The sequence below is a fragment of the Chroicocephalus ridibundus genome, chromosome Z, assembly GCF_963924245.1.
Source record: "Chroicocephalus ridibundus chromosome Z, bChrRid1.1, whole genome shotgun sequence".
Lineage (NCBI taxonomy): Eukaryota > Metazoa > Chordata > Aves > Charadriiformes > Laridae > Chroicocephalus > Chroicocephalus ridibundus.
The window spans coordinates 61,008,674-61,027,940 of NC_086316.1; the positions used below are offsets into that span (position 1 = coordinate 61,008,674).

At 40.3% G+C, this 19,267-nt stretch overlaps 1 protein-coding gene across 1 annotated transcript in view; it reads left to right on the forward strand.

Moving 5' to 3' along the window:
* Window positions 1-19,267, forward strand: part of SCAMP1 (secretory carrier membrane protein 1) — a 42,776-nt gene that overhangs the window by 16,219 nt on the left and 7,290 nt on the right. The window contains exons 3-6 of the mRNA XM_063319354.1: window positions 10,667-10,765; window positions 11,038-11,149; window positions 14,774-14,902; window positions 17,937-18,096. Coding sequence (XP_063175424.1) covers window positions 10,667-10,765; window positions 11,038-11,149; window positions 14,774-14,902; window positions 17,937-18,096 — 500 coding nt within the window. The remainder of the gene's footprint in view (window positions 1-10,666; window positions 10,766-11,037; window positions 11,150-14,773; window positions 14,903-17,936; window positions 18,097-19,267) is intronic.

Consider the following 19,267-nt stretch of genomic DNA (forward strand, 5'->3'; position numbering starts at 1 on the left):
GTTCTTTCTTGATTATCAGGATAGGACCGGAAAAATAAATCTACTTCCTCTCCTTATTCCTTTTTTTCTTAAGTGTTTCAGTGCATTCACCTTTCTCAGTGAATTTATATCCTTCACATCTGCAGTGGGAAGCTTGGTAGGAAAATAACGTGTAAGATATAATGACGGACATAGGAGATTTTAGGTCTGCAGTGTCACCACCTTGACATCTAATCTGAGAAATTAGAGTCTCTTGTTTTTTTGCTTCTTAGCAAATTTCAAAGCTTCTCTTATTTTTGATTGTTAAATACAATGCTTGCAAATACATCACCATTTCAGAATGTAAGGAACCTACTGTATGCTAGCTAATGTTGCAGTAAATACTTATACTGAATTTTTTTTGCAGCTGCTTTTATGAAGTTAGCTTACTTCTTAATTGAGCTAACTTGAGAGATGGCAATTAGAGCAAATCTGTGCTTACCCTGTATTTGGAAATTGATGTGAGATGTTAACTTCTCGAATTTTGCTTTGTATTGCCTTTTTAATAACTGTACAAAGAACTGTCTGCCTTACTGTTTGGTCTACCAAGCCAATAAACTGTTATTTCTTTTTATTGAGTATGTTTTAATTGCATGTATGAAGCAACACTTGTTTTGACTACCTTGTTTTCACTAAGGCTTAGTCTGCATAACCTCTGTTGTCCCCTGTTCTTGTTTGCTTGCCTTGTATGCATTTTTATTGAACTTCTGTTTTTCCAGTGACTGCTGATTACTGTGAAATATATTTATAGGAGAAAAGAAGACGTTAAGTGGTTTCTGAGAAAATGTTATCACAAATAAATCTTTCTTCTTCTTTTTTTGCTGTACCCTGTACCCTTTTCTTACTATTTATGTCAGTCCAATAATAGATAATGTGTGTCAACTGAACTTTATTTAAGTCCGTGCAGTTCTCCAGATCTGCTGCACAATGATAGAGCTTGAAGATATACGTGATTTAACTTCAGTACTTCTTGCTTCTAGGAAAATCCCCAAAGTGTACAGCTATGTTTTACGGGTTTTTTGTTTGTGGTATTTTTGAGTAGTGGAATGATTTTCCAGGGCAGCTGGATTCTTCTATTTGTTTCTTGCTAAGTGGGGAAGGGAGGGTGGGGGGTGGAGGGTGTTGTCGCTCGGCTCTGCTTAGGGATGTAAAAATGAGTACTTCAGTTTGATAGGAAGACATAGTGCAACCTGAGTTTAAAATGATTGTGTGCTGGTTGCGTTTTAAGAGACATCTCTTAAGAGCGTAGGAGCAGGCAATTCCAAAGTATTGGAAATGCAGCAAGTGGGGTGGAAGGCTGGCTCAGCTGAGCAGTCATCTTCTAGAATTGAGGTGGAAAAAGAAAGTGTATGGACATTGGAGGCCAAGGACAGGCGCCATGAGAGGACTACAGAGGTGCTCTTCCCCAACGTAGGGAGGAAATTCTTATGTCCAAAGCTCGATTAGAGTTCAAGCTGGCCAGCACTGTGAAGGACAACAAAAACGGCTTTCTTAAATGTGTTGACAGCAAAAGGAGTATCAGAGATAACATTGGCAACCTGATGTTGCGGTTTTGCCTCAGCCAGGAACAAAGAACCACGAGGTCTTTTTGCTCACTGTGTGCCCCTTTCCCCTTCCCCTCCCTCCTCCCCACAGTGTCAGGACAGGGGGAGAATCAGAAGAAAAAGGCAAAAATCGTCGGTTGAGATAAAGGCGGTTTAATAGAACAGCGAAGGAAAGAGGAAAACAACAACAATAACTGCTCATCAACTGGAAGCCGAAGCCCAGCGGTTTCTGCCTGCGCCCCCCCCCCGCCCCCCCCCCCCCCGCACAGCTCACTGACTATATACTGGGCATGGCACTGCCTGGTTTAGAATACGTGTTTGGCTGTTTTGGGTCAACCTCCCCACAGTGCCTTGTGAAAATTAACCCTATCCCTGCTGGAACCAGGATGCTTAATGAGGCCAGTCACCTCACAAATAGGGATGTAGACAAAGCAGAAACATTTAATGCCTTCTTTGCCTCTGTCTTTAACAGTGATGATGGGGCCTGTGACTGGGGGGATGATAAACTCCCAGCCAGCTCTGAAGTTCTTCAAGACTGGCTGTTCCAGCTGGATGCACATAAGTCTATGAGGCCTGGTGGGATCCATCCCAGGGTACTGAAAGAGCTGGCCAATGTTATTTGGCCATTTTTTGTTTTTTCGATGGTCTTAGGAGTCTGGAAAGGTACTAGCTGACTAGAAGCTGGGAAATGTTGTCCCAATTTTAAAGAAGGGTAAGAAGGAAAACCTTGCTAATTACAGGCCTGTTAGTCTCACTTCAGTGCCTAGTAAAATTATGGAGAAGGTCATTCTGGAAGTTAGTGAGAAACACTTGAGAGACAATGCAGTCATTGGTTGGTCATAGCCAGCATGGGTTCATGAGGGGAACGTCTTGCTTGATTAACTCAATTTCCTTTTATGACAAGGTCACTCAACTACTTGACCAAGGGATGCCAGTAGATGTGATGGGGTGGGATTGTAGCAAAGTTTTTTTTTATACTGTCTCTCAGAGTATCCTGGTGAACAGAATGTCCAGCCCACAGCTTGACACGTCCGTGATATGCTGGGTGAACAATTGGCTGATGAGTTGAGCTCAAAGAGTTACAGTAAATGGGGTTACATCAGGCTGGCGGCGAGTCACCAGTGGGGTTTGCCAGGGCTGAATTTTAGGATCAGTGCTCTTTAGTGTTTTTATAAATGATCTGTCTGCAGGAATTGGATATACATGAAGTAAGCTTGATGATGATACTAAATTTGGAGGAGCTTGGACTCCCTTGAGAGGCTTTACAGGGACATCTGGTTAGACCAGAGAGCTGGGCAATCACCAATTGTATGAGATTTAACAAGAGCAAGTGCCAGATTCTGCAGCAGGGGCAGGGTAATTCTGGTTATACATACAAATTGGGGGACAAGAGGCTGCAGGGCAGCCCTGTGGAAAGAGTTCCGGGGAGTTTGGGTTGATGGCAAGTTGACCATGAGCTAACAATGTGTCCTGGCAGCCAAGAGGGCCATCTATGTCCTGGGGTGCATCAAGCACAGCATAGCCAGCCAGTCAAGGGAGGTGATTGTCCCTCTCTACAGTGCATTGGTGTGGCCCCACCTCAAGTACTGCGTGTAGTTTTGGGTGCCTCAGTGTAAGAAGGACATCAAATTATTAGAGTTTGTCCAGAGGAGGGTGACCAAGATGAATGAAAGGTCTCCAGGGCAAGACTTGGGAGGAGCAGCTGAGGTCACCTGGTTTGCTCAGTTTGGAGAAGGGAAGGCTGAGGGGTGACCTCATTGTAGCCTACAGCTCCGCAGTGGAGGAGGAGATGCTGATGTCCTCTTTCTGGTGACCAGTGACAGGACACAGCAATGAAGGTGCGTCAGGGGAAGGTCAGATTGGGCATTAGGAAAAGGTTGTTCACTGAGAGGGTGGTCAGTCACTGGAAAAGGCTCCCCAGGGAAATGGTCAGGGCACCGAGCCTGTCAGAGTTCGAGGAGCATCTGTGTGACGCTCTTAGTCATACAGTTTAGTTTTCGGTAGTCCTGCGAAGAGCAGGGAGTTGGACTTGATGATCCTTAAGTGGGTCCCTTCCAACTTGAGATATGCTATGATTACAATGCTTTCTTCATTAGGTTCTTGATCTATAAAAAATGATTTATAATACCTATGCCTCTTGTGCATTGAATTGTGATCTTTGACTAATAACCTAGAAAAACAAACACATTAAAGCAATATTGAACTTCCACCATTTGAGGTAGATTTAAGCACTGACACTTTCGTCCCCTGTGCACACATTAGGAAGCTAACATAAGTGATTATGAAAACACAGTCGCATACAAAACCATGCGTGACTTTTTCTGTACTTAATGAAGAAATGCAGTATTTCAGCAGCTGGCTGTATCCTGTGAATACAGTGGTTGGAGTGCAACTGTTGCTGGGGTTATGTTCTTAATACACATATCAACCCAGCAGAAATTCTGGAATGATACCCAGCAAGAATTAACAGCAAATGTTGAAGTAGATACATGTTTTTTCTTACCTTTCTTTACTACTCTGTTAGAAGCTCTTCTCTCTACCTTTTCTAAGATCCTGCACTGATTCTATCAAGTGATACTAAATAACTCATAAAGGATGTTAAAGGCACAATAACATTCATTGAATGGTGTAGACACACTGTAGCTCAAAAGTATCTGCTTTAGATGCACCTTAAGAAGGCACTAATTGTGCTGGGTATTTGCTGCTTTGTCAAGCGTGCTACTGGGATAATACAGCTCATATAAAAGTGGAAGCAATTCTCAAAGAAAACTTAAGCTTGGCAGAGTTTAAGCTCTTAAGTGTAAAAATGTAAGGGAAGCTCAAAGCTTTGAGGAAAAACTTGTAGAACAACTTGGGAAACTTTCTTTCCTGAAAGCGGGAAGCTTCTGCCATCTTCTAAGTTTGTAAGAGTACTAAAAAAATCATAGACTCATAGAATTGCCTAGGTTGGAAGGGACCTTTCAGATCATCTAGTCCAACCATCGACCTAACACTGACAAAAACCATCACTAAACCAGATCTCTAGGCACTATGTCTACCCATCTTTTAAGTACCTCCAGGGATGGTGCCTCAACCACTTCCCTGGGCAGCCTGTTCCAATGCTTAATAACCCTTTCATCGTAAACATTTTTCCTGATATCCAGCCTAAACCTCCCCTGGCACAGCTTGAGGCCGTTTTCTCTTGTCATATCACCTGTTACTTGGGAGAAGAGACCGACCCCCACCACTCTACAACCTCCTTTCAGATAATTGTAGAGAGCAATAAGGTCTCCCCTCAGCCTCCTTTTCTGCAGGCTAAACAACCCCAGCTCCCTCAGCCGCTCCTCATAAGACTTATTCTCCAGACCCCTCACCAGCTTCGTTGCCCTTCTCTGGACCTGCTCCAGCACCTCAGTGTTTTTTCTGTGGTCAGGGGCCCAAAGCTGGAGACAGTACTCGAGGTGGGGTGTCAATGATGTAGGAAAAAGCTAACTGAATTGTTTCTGTACAGGGAAAGTATCTTAAACTTGAATTCTCAATAGAGTAGGCTTTAGAGAAGCAATGAATTGCCAGCAATAGGCAGTCAGATGAGTGTTAAGAAAACTAAGATGGAAAATTGCTAAAGCATGAACTGGAATGCACCTCAGCTGGCTGTATACCAGAGGTAGGAAAAGTGATAGCTGTCACACTCACTATAGAAAAGGCTCTTAAAAGTATTAAAGAAATTAAGAGGCCAGAATGTATAAATTCTTTACTGGACAAGTGGGATGGTGAGTGGGTCACAGAAAAGTATACTAATCATAAATTATTTTTTGTTGGTTGCATGTTTTTTTTGTTTAGTGTTTATTTTGTTGGTTTTTAGCAGACCTCTATATAGGGGCTTTAATCTTCAAACAGACATGGAAGTTGCCTTGACCGCTTGGTCATTCCTGCATTAAGTAATGGTCTGTAGCGCACAGATCTAACAACATGAGACTCAGGCCAGCTATTTCCTTGCACTGCAGTGCTTGAAATAATGAGCCTGGAGTGTCCTGCTTCGTGTTACTGCAGTGATATGGGTGTATGGTCTTTGAGGGGCTGATGCCTGAATGAAGATCATAATTCCAGTCATATTATTACAGAGTATCCAAAGGTATATGTGTTTCTTAATCATGTACCCTCCTTTTAAAAGTTATGATAGCTGTTCAGATGCAAACCTCCAAATAATTAAGTCAGTCATACAGGTTACTGTAAGGATATATAGAATGTGAGACCATCTGTTTCATTAAGGTTATAGACTTTTTTCAGTTTAAAGGGAGTAATTGGTAAAAGGGAAAGCAAAAAAACAAAGGCAGAAACACAAACCTGATAGATAAGTGATAACAGTGACAAAACAGAAGACCAAAACTCTTTAGCCACTAATTTATGGGCTTTGAAGAGGGACAGCCTGGAGTTGTTAACTGATAAGAAGGAAGACAGAAGATAAGCATGAATATTATGCATAATTGAGGGGAGCCTGTGGGACTACAAAAAATTATAAAGGAATATTTAGGGGAATAGCTAAAGATGTGGAGCAGTTCAAGACTGAGGAGGAGCAAGGAGGAGACTAGAGAAGAAGATGGATTAAAAGGGGCTGGTTGCATATGAGTTGCTACCAGTTCATACGCTTGTCTGACAGCCATGTGCCTAATCACTGCAGTTATTGTTAAATCCTTTCTTAACTATGTTTCTGTGGCCCTTCCCGCTCTACCACATATGTGACTGCTGCAAAGTCTAGGTGCCAGCAACTGGAGAGACTAGAGAGACTTAGGTGCCAGCAGCATGGTCAGACCCCAAGTAGTAGCGGTCCGTATATCTGTGGTGTAAACAACTGAGCTTCTGGGTGTCAGCAGCTGGAGGAACCATGGATCATAGGGACCATGTGATTGAGGTGCCAGCAACTGAAGGGACCAGTGTGTTTTCCTCTGTGTGTATGTGTGTAATTCACTAGCAAACTTCAGGCTGGACTAGCTGGCAAATAAAAGAAAAACCTCTCTCTGGGAAGACTCAAAGTCTGAGCCAAAAGTGAGTAAGGGAGTCTGGGGTCTGGGCTTGGATATACGGCAAGACTGTGCTGGTGTTTGAAGGGGCTGCGAGTGTGGAAGTTCCTTCTGACACAAATGTATGAGTGCATGAATCTTCTAGTGAACGTCAAGCTGGGCAAGCTGGCAAACTGGAGGAAACTTTTATACCGAGTAAGAGAGCTCCAGATCCAGGAAGGTATATCAGGCAGGCTGAGGGCCCACTGCTCATACCTGAGGGATCTGAAACTGCTTGTTGAGCTTGTAAATCTAGAGTGAGGCTTTCAACAGTGAACTTCAGTGCTGATCAGCTGGAGAGGAGGAATGGGATATGACTCTGTGTTCCTATCTTCTATGTAGTTCTTACAGGATTATGTGGGGGTGTTGTTAAAGGCAGTGTCCTGTCTGTGGCAGTTTGTGTAGCTGGCCATCCTAGTGTCCTTGGTGTGTGTAGGTCTATTTGTGTGCATCCCAGGGATATGCACTCAACTTGCTACTCGCTGAACTTGGAAACAGGAAAACAATAGCTGTCTCCACCAGCCTGGAATGGAGTGCCCTCAGAGGGTGTCAGGGCACGCTGGACTGGGCTCCAGTGGTCGGAAAGGAGTAGTTCCCAGGTCTTGGAGTCTGTTGGAAGTGGTAGCCTTTGTAACATCCCTTAACAGCTTTTGGACCCCAGCCCCTCTTGACTTTTTTAGGCTTCCAGGATGCACAGCCCCTGCTACAAATCACTGGTGTAGTCTTGTTTCTCTCAGGGAGCACAGGCTCTTACCTAGGCACTGAGTCTTTTACACAATTGTTGTTACGTGCACAGTAGACAGCAAGTTTAACACCATATACAGAGGGACCTGGACAGGCTGGATTGATGGGCCAAAGCCAACTGTATGAGGTTTAATAAGGCCAAGTGCCGGGTCCTGCATTTTGGTCACAACAACCCCAAGCAACGCTACAGGCTTGGGGAAGAGTGGCTGGAAAGCTGCCCGGCAGAAAAGGACCTGGGGGTGCTGGTGGACGGCCGGCTTAACATGAGCCAGCAGTGTGCCCAGGTGGCCAAGAAGGCCAACAGCATTCTAGCTTGTATCAGGAATAGCGTGGCCAGCAGGAGCAGGGAAGTGATCGTGCCTCTGTACTCGGCACTGGTCAGACCTCACCTCGAGTACTGTGTTCAGTTCTGGGCCCCTCTGTACAAGAGGGACACTGAAGTGCTGGAGCGTGTCCAGAGGAGAGCTCCCAGGCTGGTGAGGGGTCTGGAGACCAGGTCATACGAGGAGAGGCTGAGGGAGCTGGGCATGTTTAGCTTGGAGAAGAGAAGGCTGAGGGGAGACCTCATTGCCCTCTACAAGTACCTGAAAGGAGGCTGTAGAGAGGTGGGCGTTGGCCTCTTCTCCCAAGTGAATAATGACAGGAGCAGAGGAAATGGTCTGAAGCTGCAGCAGGGGAGGTTTAGATTAGATATTAGGAAGAATTACTTTACTGAAAGAGTGGTCAGGCACTGGAACAGCCTGCCCAGGGAGGCGGTTGAGTCACCATCCCTAGAGGTATTTAAGAAACATCTAGATGTGGCACTTCAGGGCGTGCTCTAGTGGCAGAGATTGTAGGTTGTTTGGTTGGACTCAATGATCTCAAAGGTCCTTTCCAACCATGAAGATTCTATGATTCTATGTAGATGGCCAAATAGCGTGTAGTGTAACATAAACAATGTAGAAATCTGAATTGGAAGAATCTTGTACATAAGTAGTACCTTATGTTAATGTTCTGTTCATACATGCTGTTGGCTAACATCTTCAATTAGGTAGCTCTAGTGAGCTTTATGTTTGGTTCCTTTATTCATAAGTGTGTATGCATGCTCCAGTCATTACTAGCACTGCAGGCTGATTGGACAAAGCATCTTTGAAGGATAAATATTTTGAATCCATTGTTCAAATATTTTCTAGTTTGACAATCCACCTTTTTACACTATTACAGGTAATATTACTATTACTTTTTACAGTTTATATGAGGGCTACTGGAGTCCTTGTTGGAGATTGTGAACAGTCTTGTTCATTAGTCTAGCAGGCTCATCAGTTGTGCTTTCAAAACTACTGTTACATTAGCCACACAGCTACAATAATCAGACTTTTTTTTTTTGGCTTTTGTAGCATTGCTCTAGCTTACAGTGCATATTGCGTAAGAGTTTTTGTTCAGTAGGTTTTTGTTTACTCTTGCAGGTTTTGTATCTTATGTTTGAAGCAGAAGATGGTAAGACTCTTGATGGTTGTCTAGTTTTTGTAGGAGTTCTTATACAGGCCTTTTTCCTTACCACAGAATGCTCCAACATAAGGAACAGCAGTATTAACTGTCTTTAACCAGCTTCATAGAATCGTGTAAGTTGGAAAAGACCATTAAGAGCATTGAGTCCAACTGTTAACCTAAAACTGCAAGTCCACCAGTAAACCATGGCCCTAAGCACCATGTCTACACTAGGGATGGTGACTTAACAGCTTCCATGGGCAGCCTGTTCCAATGCTTGGTAACACTTGGGGTGAAGACATTTTCCTAATATCCAATCTAAACCTCCCCTGGCTCAACTTGAGGCCATTTCCTCTTGTCCTGTCACTTGTTACCTGGGGAAAGAGACTGACCCCCACCTCTCTACAGCGTCCTTTCAGGTAGTTGTAGAGAGCAATAAGGTCTCCCCTCAGCCTCCTTTTCTCCAGGCTAAACAACTCCAGCTCCCTAAGACACTCCTCATAAGACTTTTTTCTCTAGACTCTTCCCCAGCTTTGTTGGCCTTCTCTGGACGTGCTCCAGCACCTCAATGTTTTTCTTGTAGTGAGGGGCCCAAAACTGAAGACAGTATTCAAGGTGTGGCCTTACCAGAGCTGAGTACAGGGGGCCGATCACTTCCCTAGTCCTGCTGGCTGCACTATTTCTCATACAAGCCAGGATGCTATTGGCCTTCTTGGCCACCTGGACACATTGCTGAGTCATATTCAGCCAGATGTTGACCAACACCCCAGGTCCTTTTCCTCTGGGCAGCTTCCAGCCACTCTTCTCCAAGCCTGTAGCGCATTGCATGGGATTGTTGTGACCCAAGTGCAGGACCCAGCACTTAGCCTTTGGTGGTCTTCATCGTACAGCGCTGAGTAATCTTTCCTAGGATGAGAAGCCTAAATCACTGAGCGTTTCTGATAAATGAGACCTCTCTGATATCTCGTCTTACAAGATCACAAAACAGAGGTCTTTCATGTTGCAAGCTCTACACAAAGAATTGTAGTTTCCCCCCAAGCATATTTAGGAATAAAAGAACATTATAGTTTTGCTATACTGATCTGCTTTGGTAAAGTTCAGTTGATAACTTCAATCTAGGCAGTAGTTTTTTTTCCTTTATTTGATACCTATTGGTTAACATTGTATATGGTAGAGAGATGTGCAGAAAGTCAGAGAAGATGACGAACAGGAATAAGAAAGAGAGGATTTAAAAATAGAAAGAACAAAAAAAGAAAAAACCTGAGCTACTAAAAGCTTATTCTAAGTTGTGTTCTTATAGGTAGTGACCAAGTGAATGAATTCCCAGTGGTACTTGAAACTAGATACTACGGTACATACTGGTGGACTAGTTAAGCAGTAGATTATGGATCTTGAATTTGAGAATTTAATATGGTATATTGCTTCTCTAGTTATCCAGGTGATATAGGCCTTTGTTAAGTAGAAAGTTCTGGAAGACATTACTCATAAATGGCATCATGTTTCAGTATATGAATAGATCACTGTTAAAACCTTCACCTCTCTTAAACAGTAACTGTCCTTACTCATATCATGTCTGAACAAAATTAAAATTCTGTTTACTTTCTACTGATCCCTAAAATTCCATGTGTGATTAAGGCAAGTAGTGCAGTGTAAAAACAAGTAAGCAGAACACTGCACCATGGAATATAGTTAACTTCTTTTTCCTAAAGGTTATAAATATTGCAGGTAGCATATCAAATTTTCAGTTTACCAGTAGCACTTCCTTTAAAACAACTAGATTGGTTCTTACAGAGTTAATTAAAAGATGTTTATTAGAAGAGGAAACTGTTTTCCTATAATTGTTTCATGTTTTCTTAGCCTCCTCCAGGAAATGTGAAAATGCCTAATGTACCCAGTACCCAGCCAGCAATAATGAAACCAACAGAAGAACCACCTGCTTACACACAAATTGCAAAGGTTTGTCTGTAACTTTCAGGCCCTATGTTCCTTTTAATTATAATTTTTTAAGTACACTTCTGGAGTAATGTCTTTTATAAATAAGCATTGCTTTCCTAATGATTTATGAAAATTATAACTGCCTTTAAGTAATCGGTTAATGCATGAATTCGTGCAATATTATGTCAGTCTTCATCCATAACTGGGGATGCTTAATTATAGAAAACGGACTTGAAATATTTATTTTGTGTTTATATTTTTTATCAATATCTAACAGTGCTTGTTTTGTTCAGGAGCATGCCTTGGCCCAGGCAGAACTGCTAAAGCGTCAAGAAGAACTGGAAAGAAAAGCAGCTGAACTAGATCGCAGAGAAAGGGAAATGCAGAGTCTCAATCAGCAGGGGGGTATGCATGAAAAAAATACTTTAAATTGCAGAAATTTCACTTTTTCGTAGAAACTATTTTAGTTCTACAGTAAAATTGTGAAACGGATCAAAGAGGGATTTTTATAAACTCTTCAGGAAAAGAAAGTTTATCTCCCTTGAGACAGTGCATACAGTGAATAAAAACTGGCCTGCCCTGTGCAGATTTTCACTGTAAAAATTTTAAATGTCGCTTCTGTTACTTGTTACTGTCTGCTATGAGCTATTTTTATTATAGTTTAGTATCTAAGTAATACTATTGAATAGAAATGGAGCATTTTGAGAAGTAGTAAAAGTACCTTCATAAGTAACATCTCTTTGATTTCTCTTCTGTTAGTATTTGTATCTGTAGAACTTTACTGTTTTGAAATGTTTTCTTATCTTTTGCGATGTTACAGGTGTAATATTCTATGCAAATAGCAAAAGATCTATTATTTATCTTTTATTCATTTTTCATATGATACTTTGGAACCCATAGTCAAGATCAGCATCTCATTTTGCCACAAACTGTAAGTATGCTGTGCAAAACCATTAGTTTTTGTACAGCGTTTTTACAAATGAGAAGATCTACATCCTTTTAACTACTTCTACTGCTAGGAGTAGATCTATGGGAATACTCCTTTTCAAAAGGAAGAACTTCAGACTGAAATTAGAAAAAAACCCAAAACTAAACACAAAACACTGTGTGGAAGGTTGACTTTGTGTTGTCTTCACACTTGGATCTGGTATTCTGGCTGTTTTATTTCCACATGTGCTGGGTTTTTTTGAATATGCAGTGGTACAATTCCAGATTGCTTAGTAATTCAGATTCTCAGGGAATTTTATGGAATGGAATATTTTCAGTTGGAAGGGAACCTACAATGAACATCTGGTCCAACTGCCTGACCACTTCAGGGCTGACCAAAAGTTAAAGCCTGTTATTAAGGGCATTGTCCAAATGCCTCTTAAACACTGACAGTCTTGGGGCATTGACCACCTCTCTAGGAAGCCTGTTCCAGGGTTTGACCACCCTCTCAGTAGAGAAATGCTTCCTTGTGTCCAGTCTAAACCTCCCCTGGTGCAGCTTTGAACCATTCCCCTGCCTCCTATCATTGGATACCAGGGAGAAGAGATCAGCACCTCCCTCTCCAATTCTCCTCCTCGGGAAGGTGGAGAGCAGTCACGTGCCTGTCATATGCTAAAATCTGTGATTGGGAATTGCTGTTCTTCTAAGGAGAAGAATCGTGGTGATACTGTTCCTTCATTAAACCATTTTTATTGTCTCAATATTTGTTCTTTCCAATCTATTAAATCTCTGTACCTGTTCTCCCAGATAATGATTTTTATGCTTGTTTGTTTTTGTTTTTGTTTTTTTTTTTTTTTTTTTCATTTCCTTCTCCATGTATTGTCCTTCTAATTTCACTAACTTTTATTGATGGTCTGAATTGATTACTTTTCTCTTCCAGGCTTTAGGGACAGTTTTGTTCATCTGTATCTTAGGAAACATAACTCTGAAAACCCATGCATGTTTCAGGATATTTATAAAATGGGTATTTCTTATTAGGTTGCACTTGTTCACATCAAAGTGCTTGAAGAATCGATGAAGAATCTAAAGGATTCTTTAGCAAGGATGAACAGAGAAAAGAGAGCTCTTAAAGCTTTAAAGAAGATACTAGTTTTTAACCAAAAAACTGTGTAAAAGGTGCTGCAAATCAGGAATTGTATATTGTGACTGAGGGGAAAAATATTCTTTTCCTTTTGATTTTTTTTTTCTTTTGCACAGTCATTTGAACTCCTTCCACAAACACTGTAGAGTTGTCCTGATCAGAGGACAGGGTCTTTTGCAATACTCTCGCTATTTGCATTCAATTTAAGATGCTGGCTGCACATCTAGGACACTGTCATATGCAGTTGACTACAGTGGAAAGATGTTCAAGCTGGTAGGTCAGCTCAGCTTGATGCCTTTGGTCTTCTCTGCTCAGGTACTGTGCAACATTGCATTTGAGCTAATTGAAGTGTGCTGCTTCCTATTGCAGCTAGTTCTTTTGGGCATGCACAAAAATCCCTTTCTGTGCTTGCATGAAGCTAGTTTGAATCTGCATTCATAGCGTAGGCATGCCACTGAAGTTATGTTAGTAGACCTTGAGGTGGTAGCTTGTGTTGGATGAAATAGCTCTGAGATAGCTCTTTGCTTATCAAGGTAAAGTCTTGGAATATGAGTATCCAAAGTGTATTTAGAAAAACACCACTTTGTTTTTGATCTCAAACCATCTCACCAAGCTGTCTTTCAGTCTTAGTTGAAAATTCTGAAACCTGTAACAGCGCAGTGGGAAAGCACATGAAATGCAATTCTTAAATAATAACTTGAATTATTATAAGATACCTGAAATTTTCCAGAACTCTATCTTGAAACTATATACTGTGGAATGAAGATTTGAATTACTATCAGATATTTCCCACATAAGAAATCCCTGAGTAGTTCTTAATATGGATGAAAATCTTACTTGATTGCCTTCTGTATGCTCCCTCTGCCAATCCCCTGCTCTGAAAGGCTTGGTGAAAAATTCAGCTAAGAGGCAGAAAACTTAACAGATACTCAGTGCTTTGGACCTGTTTGGACAGAACTGACGGCTTCATCTTGTCTGAGTAGGGAAACAAATAAGAAATAATGCAAGTATGTAAGCTTTGCAAGTTTTCTTATTAGATGAACTGCTAGTAAAGATATGGTTCAAGATAGAAATTGCAAGCAAAACCTTGTCAGAATTTCAAATAAAGGTACCTTTAGGTTAATCTCTAGTTCAGTTCCACTTTTGGAACATGGCAATTAATGTATCTCTTGCATCCAGAATTTGAAATGCTATGTTAAAGTTTTGTTGTAGTTCTTATCTCAGTTGAATCTCTGAGTCTGTGCTTGGTATGACTTGTGTTCAGCAGAATGTACACTCTAGCCTGTGCGCGGATCAGCGTACAGGAAATCCAGTGTCTGATACTGTGTCCTTTGTGGTGTCCTCACTCTGTCGCGCAAGTGTATCAAAATACAGTGGTGCTGTAGGGTATCTTCTTGTAACAAAAGTAGTTTAGACCATTTCAGTAGCTGCCTTTCTTGAGGATTATGGGCTTTTAGGTAAAGCTTTGACTGTAAACTATATTGGGAAGTAGTTCAAAGTGTTGGAGATAGCCTGGTGTTAAAAATATTAGGATTCTGAGAATGAAGAATGCTTCTCAGTCCCCAATCTTTGTGTTCAACAAAGTATGTGAGTATGGTGGGATTTTAGGGAAATGTGCATTTAAAAGTCAAGGAACTCTGCCCGTATTTGCTTGTTTTGTGAAGCAAAACACTTTTCTCATTACTTTATAGGAACCATCAGATGCCTGCTTAGTCTTTTACATAGACAAAATATCGTACTTTTCTTAATCTGTCTGCACTTCACTGTATTTTATTTCCAAAGTTTATATTCAGTATTGTGTGAAGATTGCTGATAAAATTCTTGGGTTTTCGTAGCCCAAGTTATCCATGCGCTTGTGAAACTCATGCATAAAACAATTTGAACAAGTTCAAGTGCATATCACTTCCTAGTATACAGAGATTAAAACTGTATTATAAAGCTCCTTTTTTCCTGTTTTGCAGGTAGAAAAAACAACTGGCCACCTCTTCCTGAGAATTTTCCAGTAGGTCCTTGTTTCTACCAGGACTTTTCTGTAGACATTCCTGTAGAATTCCAGAAGACAGTAAAGATTATGTACTATTTGTGGATGTGTAAGTATTTTTTTAAAAGAAAAAAACAAAGTGCCTGTTTAAACTTGCTACCTTTGGCTTTTGCAACCTCTGTAATGAGAAATTGTTTTAAATCCAGAAGTCAAATGTTGAAGTGAAATCTTTTTGTTAGTTTCAGTTTTTAAAGTACTGAATTATTTCATAGAAACTTCCACAGAAAAAATGGAGGAGGATAATCCTAAGGCAGTTTGGTTCTAGTATATTGCAGCTTTCTGGTTTAAGTATCTCTCTTGCTGTAAAATGAGCTTTGAACATTTATTACCTTAAAAATAATTCTACCGTTCTTAAAGTCAGTTTATATATTAAGAAATACCATTCACAATCAATGTTAATAGATTTGTGAATTTAAGAAGTATAACATCCATTTGCTATAATATATATAGTTTTATGTAGTTTAATATAGTTTTTAGTCCTTAGTGAAGACGTACTATAATTTTAGTCTATTTAAAAAAATAGTGTAAAGTAAATCAGCTGAAGAATCAGTCCATGTTAAAACTATCCTTTGCATACCAAGAATGCTCTACACCATCTTTGTGGGGTTAATTTCGCCCTCATTCAGGTGCTGTGTTTTGACTGGAGAACTGCTGGATGAACCAAATGTACAAATGCCACAACATTTGTTTCTTCTGCCTTGTGCAGTGTGATGAGAGCCTAACAATTACTCTGAGACTGAGGAAATTCCAAAGACTTAGGTGCTTTGATGCCTTAAATATATTTTTAGCATACTAAGGGAATGTGAATTTTAGAACTTTTCTGTATTTTTTTTAGGACTTCATATTTAGTTAGCAAATCTCCATAATTTTACCTGTTGATCTGGTAATCTTATTGCTGTGATTGAACCACATAATTGAAACATATAAAATGAGCAGTCAGCATTGAATCAAGTGAATTCCACCTCATTATAGTCCACAGTTTTCTATATTCATTGCTGGGTCATTAATCTTCAAATAAGCAGCTAAATCCACTGGAATGTGTGACTAGTCACTCTCATAAATTCTGGAAGATATTTAAGATTTATATGTAATCTAAGGTCAAGTACTCCAAAATTTTAGGATAGTTACTAATTACGGCCATTTGCAGGACTGTTCTGAAGAGTTCTGATCAAAATACATAGGAGTTGTGCTTTTATACTAAGATAACAGATTTTCTTCTAGGTAGATGGACAGTTTTAACTGAGTCCTATTGCTCTTTTACTTCTTTAGCTCTAAGTACTCTCTGATTTAGGGATTGCTCAGGAAGGAAGGAGAAGGGCATAATAAAGGAAAAGAAAGACAAAATCTATTTCAGGAAAAAAAAAGATTGAGTGCAAAACTCTGTGCCGTAGGGCTGGCTGTTGAATCAGTCTTTGTGACTGTTCTTTCCCAGGATTGTATCTACATGGTTTGGCTCATTTTTCATTAGAAGCATTCATATACTTCTTCAGTGGAGGCACTTACTACCATAGCAAACCAGCCTGCTTCTGCCTGCTGCTCTACCCTACATTTTATTTCCTCTTCCAGAACCTCCTCATGTCTTCCTTTTTTCCCTTTTTAAAAAAGGGGGTTATATTTCCCCCTTTCCAGTCAGTGGGAACTTCACCAGTCTGCCACAGCTTCTCAAATATGATGGCTAGGGGCTTAGCAACTTCATTCGCTAGTTCCCTCAGGACCCATGGATGCATCTCATCAGGTCCCATGGATTTGTACACCTTCAGGTTCCTCAGACGGTCTCAAACCTGAACTTCTCCTACCGTGGTCAGTTCTTCATTCTCCCAGTGTCTGCCTTTGCCTTCTGCCACTTGGGTGGTGTAGCTAGAGGATTTAGTAGTGAAGATGGAGGCAAAAAATTCATTGAATACCTCAGCCTTGTCCATGTCCCAGGTGACTAGCTCTTCCGTTTCCTTCTAGACAGGGCACACATTTTCCCTAGTCTTCCTTTTGTCACTGACATACCTATAGAAGCTTTTCTTGTTGCCCTTGATGCCCTGGCCAGATTTAACTCTATCTGGGCTTCAGCTTTCCTGACCTGATCCCTGGCTGCTTGGAGAATTACTCTGTATTCCTCCCAGGCTGCCTCTCCTTGCCTTCACCTTCTGTAGTTTTCCTTTTTCTGTTTGACTTTGTCCAAGAGCTCCTTGTTCATCCATGCAAGCCTCCTGACATTTTTGCCTGACTTCCTCTTCACTGCGATGCATTGCTCCTGAACTTGGAGGAAGTGATCCCTGAATATAAACCAGCTTTCTTGAGACCCTCTTCCCTCCCGAGTTTTATCCCGTGGTACTCTAGCAAGCAGATCCATGAAGAAGCCGAAGTCTGCACTCCAGTCCAGAGTAGTGAGCTTGCCGTGCACCCTCCCTGCTGCCCTAACGATCTGGAACTCCACCATCTCACGGTCACTGCAGCCGAGGCTGCTCTCGAGCTTCACATTCCCCACCAGCCCCTTCTTGTTGGTGAGAACAAGGTCCAGCACGGCACCTCTCCTCATTAGCTTCTCTGTCACTTGGAGAAGGAAGAAACGTTTTTACTAAGTGGCTTTGGTTTTTTTTTGCTTTATCACATGGAAGACAAAGAGCTTTTAATTGAAAGATTGTTTTTGAAATCTTTATTTTCAAATTAGAATGGGTACAGTGCTAAATTTGTGATGCATTTTATATCATTTATAAGCTTTCTCAAAAAATATTCAGTAGTCTTAAATATCTGTATCCAGTTGTTACTGTAGAAAAAGTATCAATTATTGCAGCTGTCAAAAACTATTATTTTAAGTTTGAAAATATTTTCTTTTTATTATAGGACTTTTTCCTTCACCATATATCTGACAGTACTTGAATTTTCATGTTCAGTACTTTACTTGTGAATTACAGGGTTTGCCTGAAAGTTAGAAAACTCTAAAAATCATCTTATTGCTGAGGGTATTGATTTATAGTCGTTATGCTGATGTTTTGTTTAAAAATGCTCAGTTTGGGTATTACTTTAACAGTTGTAATAATTTATTGTATAAATATAATCTACTTAAGCCTATTTTGCTTTTGCTTTTACAGTCCATACAGTGACACTGTTTCTTAATATCTTTGGATGTTTGGCCTGGTTTTACGTTGACGCTACGCGAGGGGTTGATTTTGGATTGAGTATTCTCTGGTTCTTGCTTTTTACCCCTTGTTCTTTCATCTGCTGGTACAGACCACTTTATGGAGCTTTCAGGTAACAACCTCAGCTTGACTTAGGATATTTAAAAACTTGTTGAAATGCATTAACATTCCAGAATTTGCTTGATTATCAGTATGATAATCCTTTAATATGCTTTCAGTAGAAACAAGTAGTACGTTTGCCATTAATTCAGTTGTTGTATTTGAAACATAGATGGCAATAGTTAGGAATATCATGGAATATCCTTTGAAGTATTTATAGCTTCTACCATTGACAAAATATTTGTAGGAAATATTTAACTTTGTATTGGGCTGATAACAATTTTAAGGAAAATTCTCATTTAATCTCTATCCTGTCACACCAAAATGAGAAAAAAGTAGGGTTTTTGTGAAAATCAACATGTAGATATTCTAAATCCTGTATTCTTTCAGTACAGTCCTGGGATTTTTTTTTTTTTTTTACATTAAAGTGATTCAGGATATTCTCAGTTAAAATACACTAATTCTTGTAGAGAAAGACTGATGGCCAGAAATTGCAGTTAAGCGTAACCTTTAGACTAAAGGAGATAAGTGTCTTTTTGCTAACCGAAGAAATACTGCTGCACCCACACATCTTTCAGCAATCATATAGTTTAACTTACATTTGCTCTTTAGTAAATCCATAGCCTGTCTAAGTGAATATTTGATTGTTTGGAAAACTACTACTTGCATATTCAACTTTCTGTCAGTTGCTCATCTGAAAATGAAATAGTTACTGAGATGAACTGATTGAATAAATAGAAATAAACTCGTTTCTGCAGGAAGAGCTATTAATGTCAAAATCTGGTTTTGTGACTTAAGAAAGTGATTTCTGCTTTCTTTACAACTCTGGTGGCAAGCATATGATATGATCATTAGTTTTGATAGTAGTAAGTTGAGGTCGTCTTTGAGATTTTGCCTGTACAAAAGGCATACTAAACCATATTTGGTTTGGTTTTCTTTTGTGTTTGTTTTTTGTTTTGGTTTGGTTTTTTAACTTTCAGTATTTGTCAGGCTGGCATTTTATTAATTTAAACAGCAAACCTATTTTGTATACTTGCTTTCAAGCAACAGCTGCTTCAGTATTCTGGTCTGCACTATGTTTCAGTAATCCCATAATAGATTTTATTTCCTTTTACAAGTGAAATATTTTCTTCCTATCCTGCCAGCACTGTGAACTTCAGTCTGAAAGTGGACCAGAATTCTGT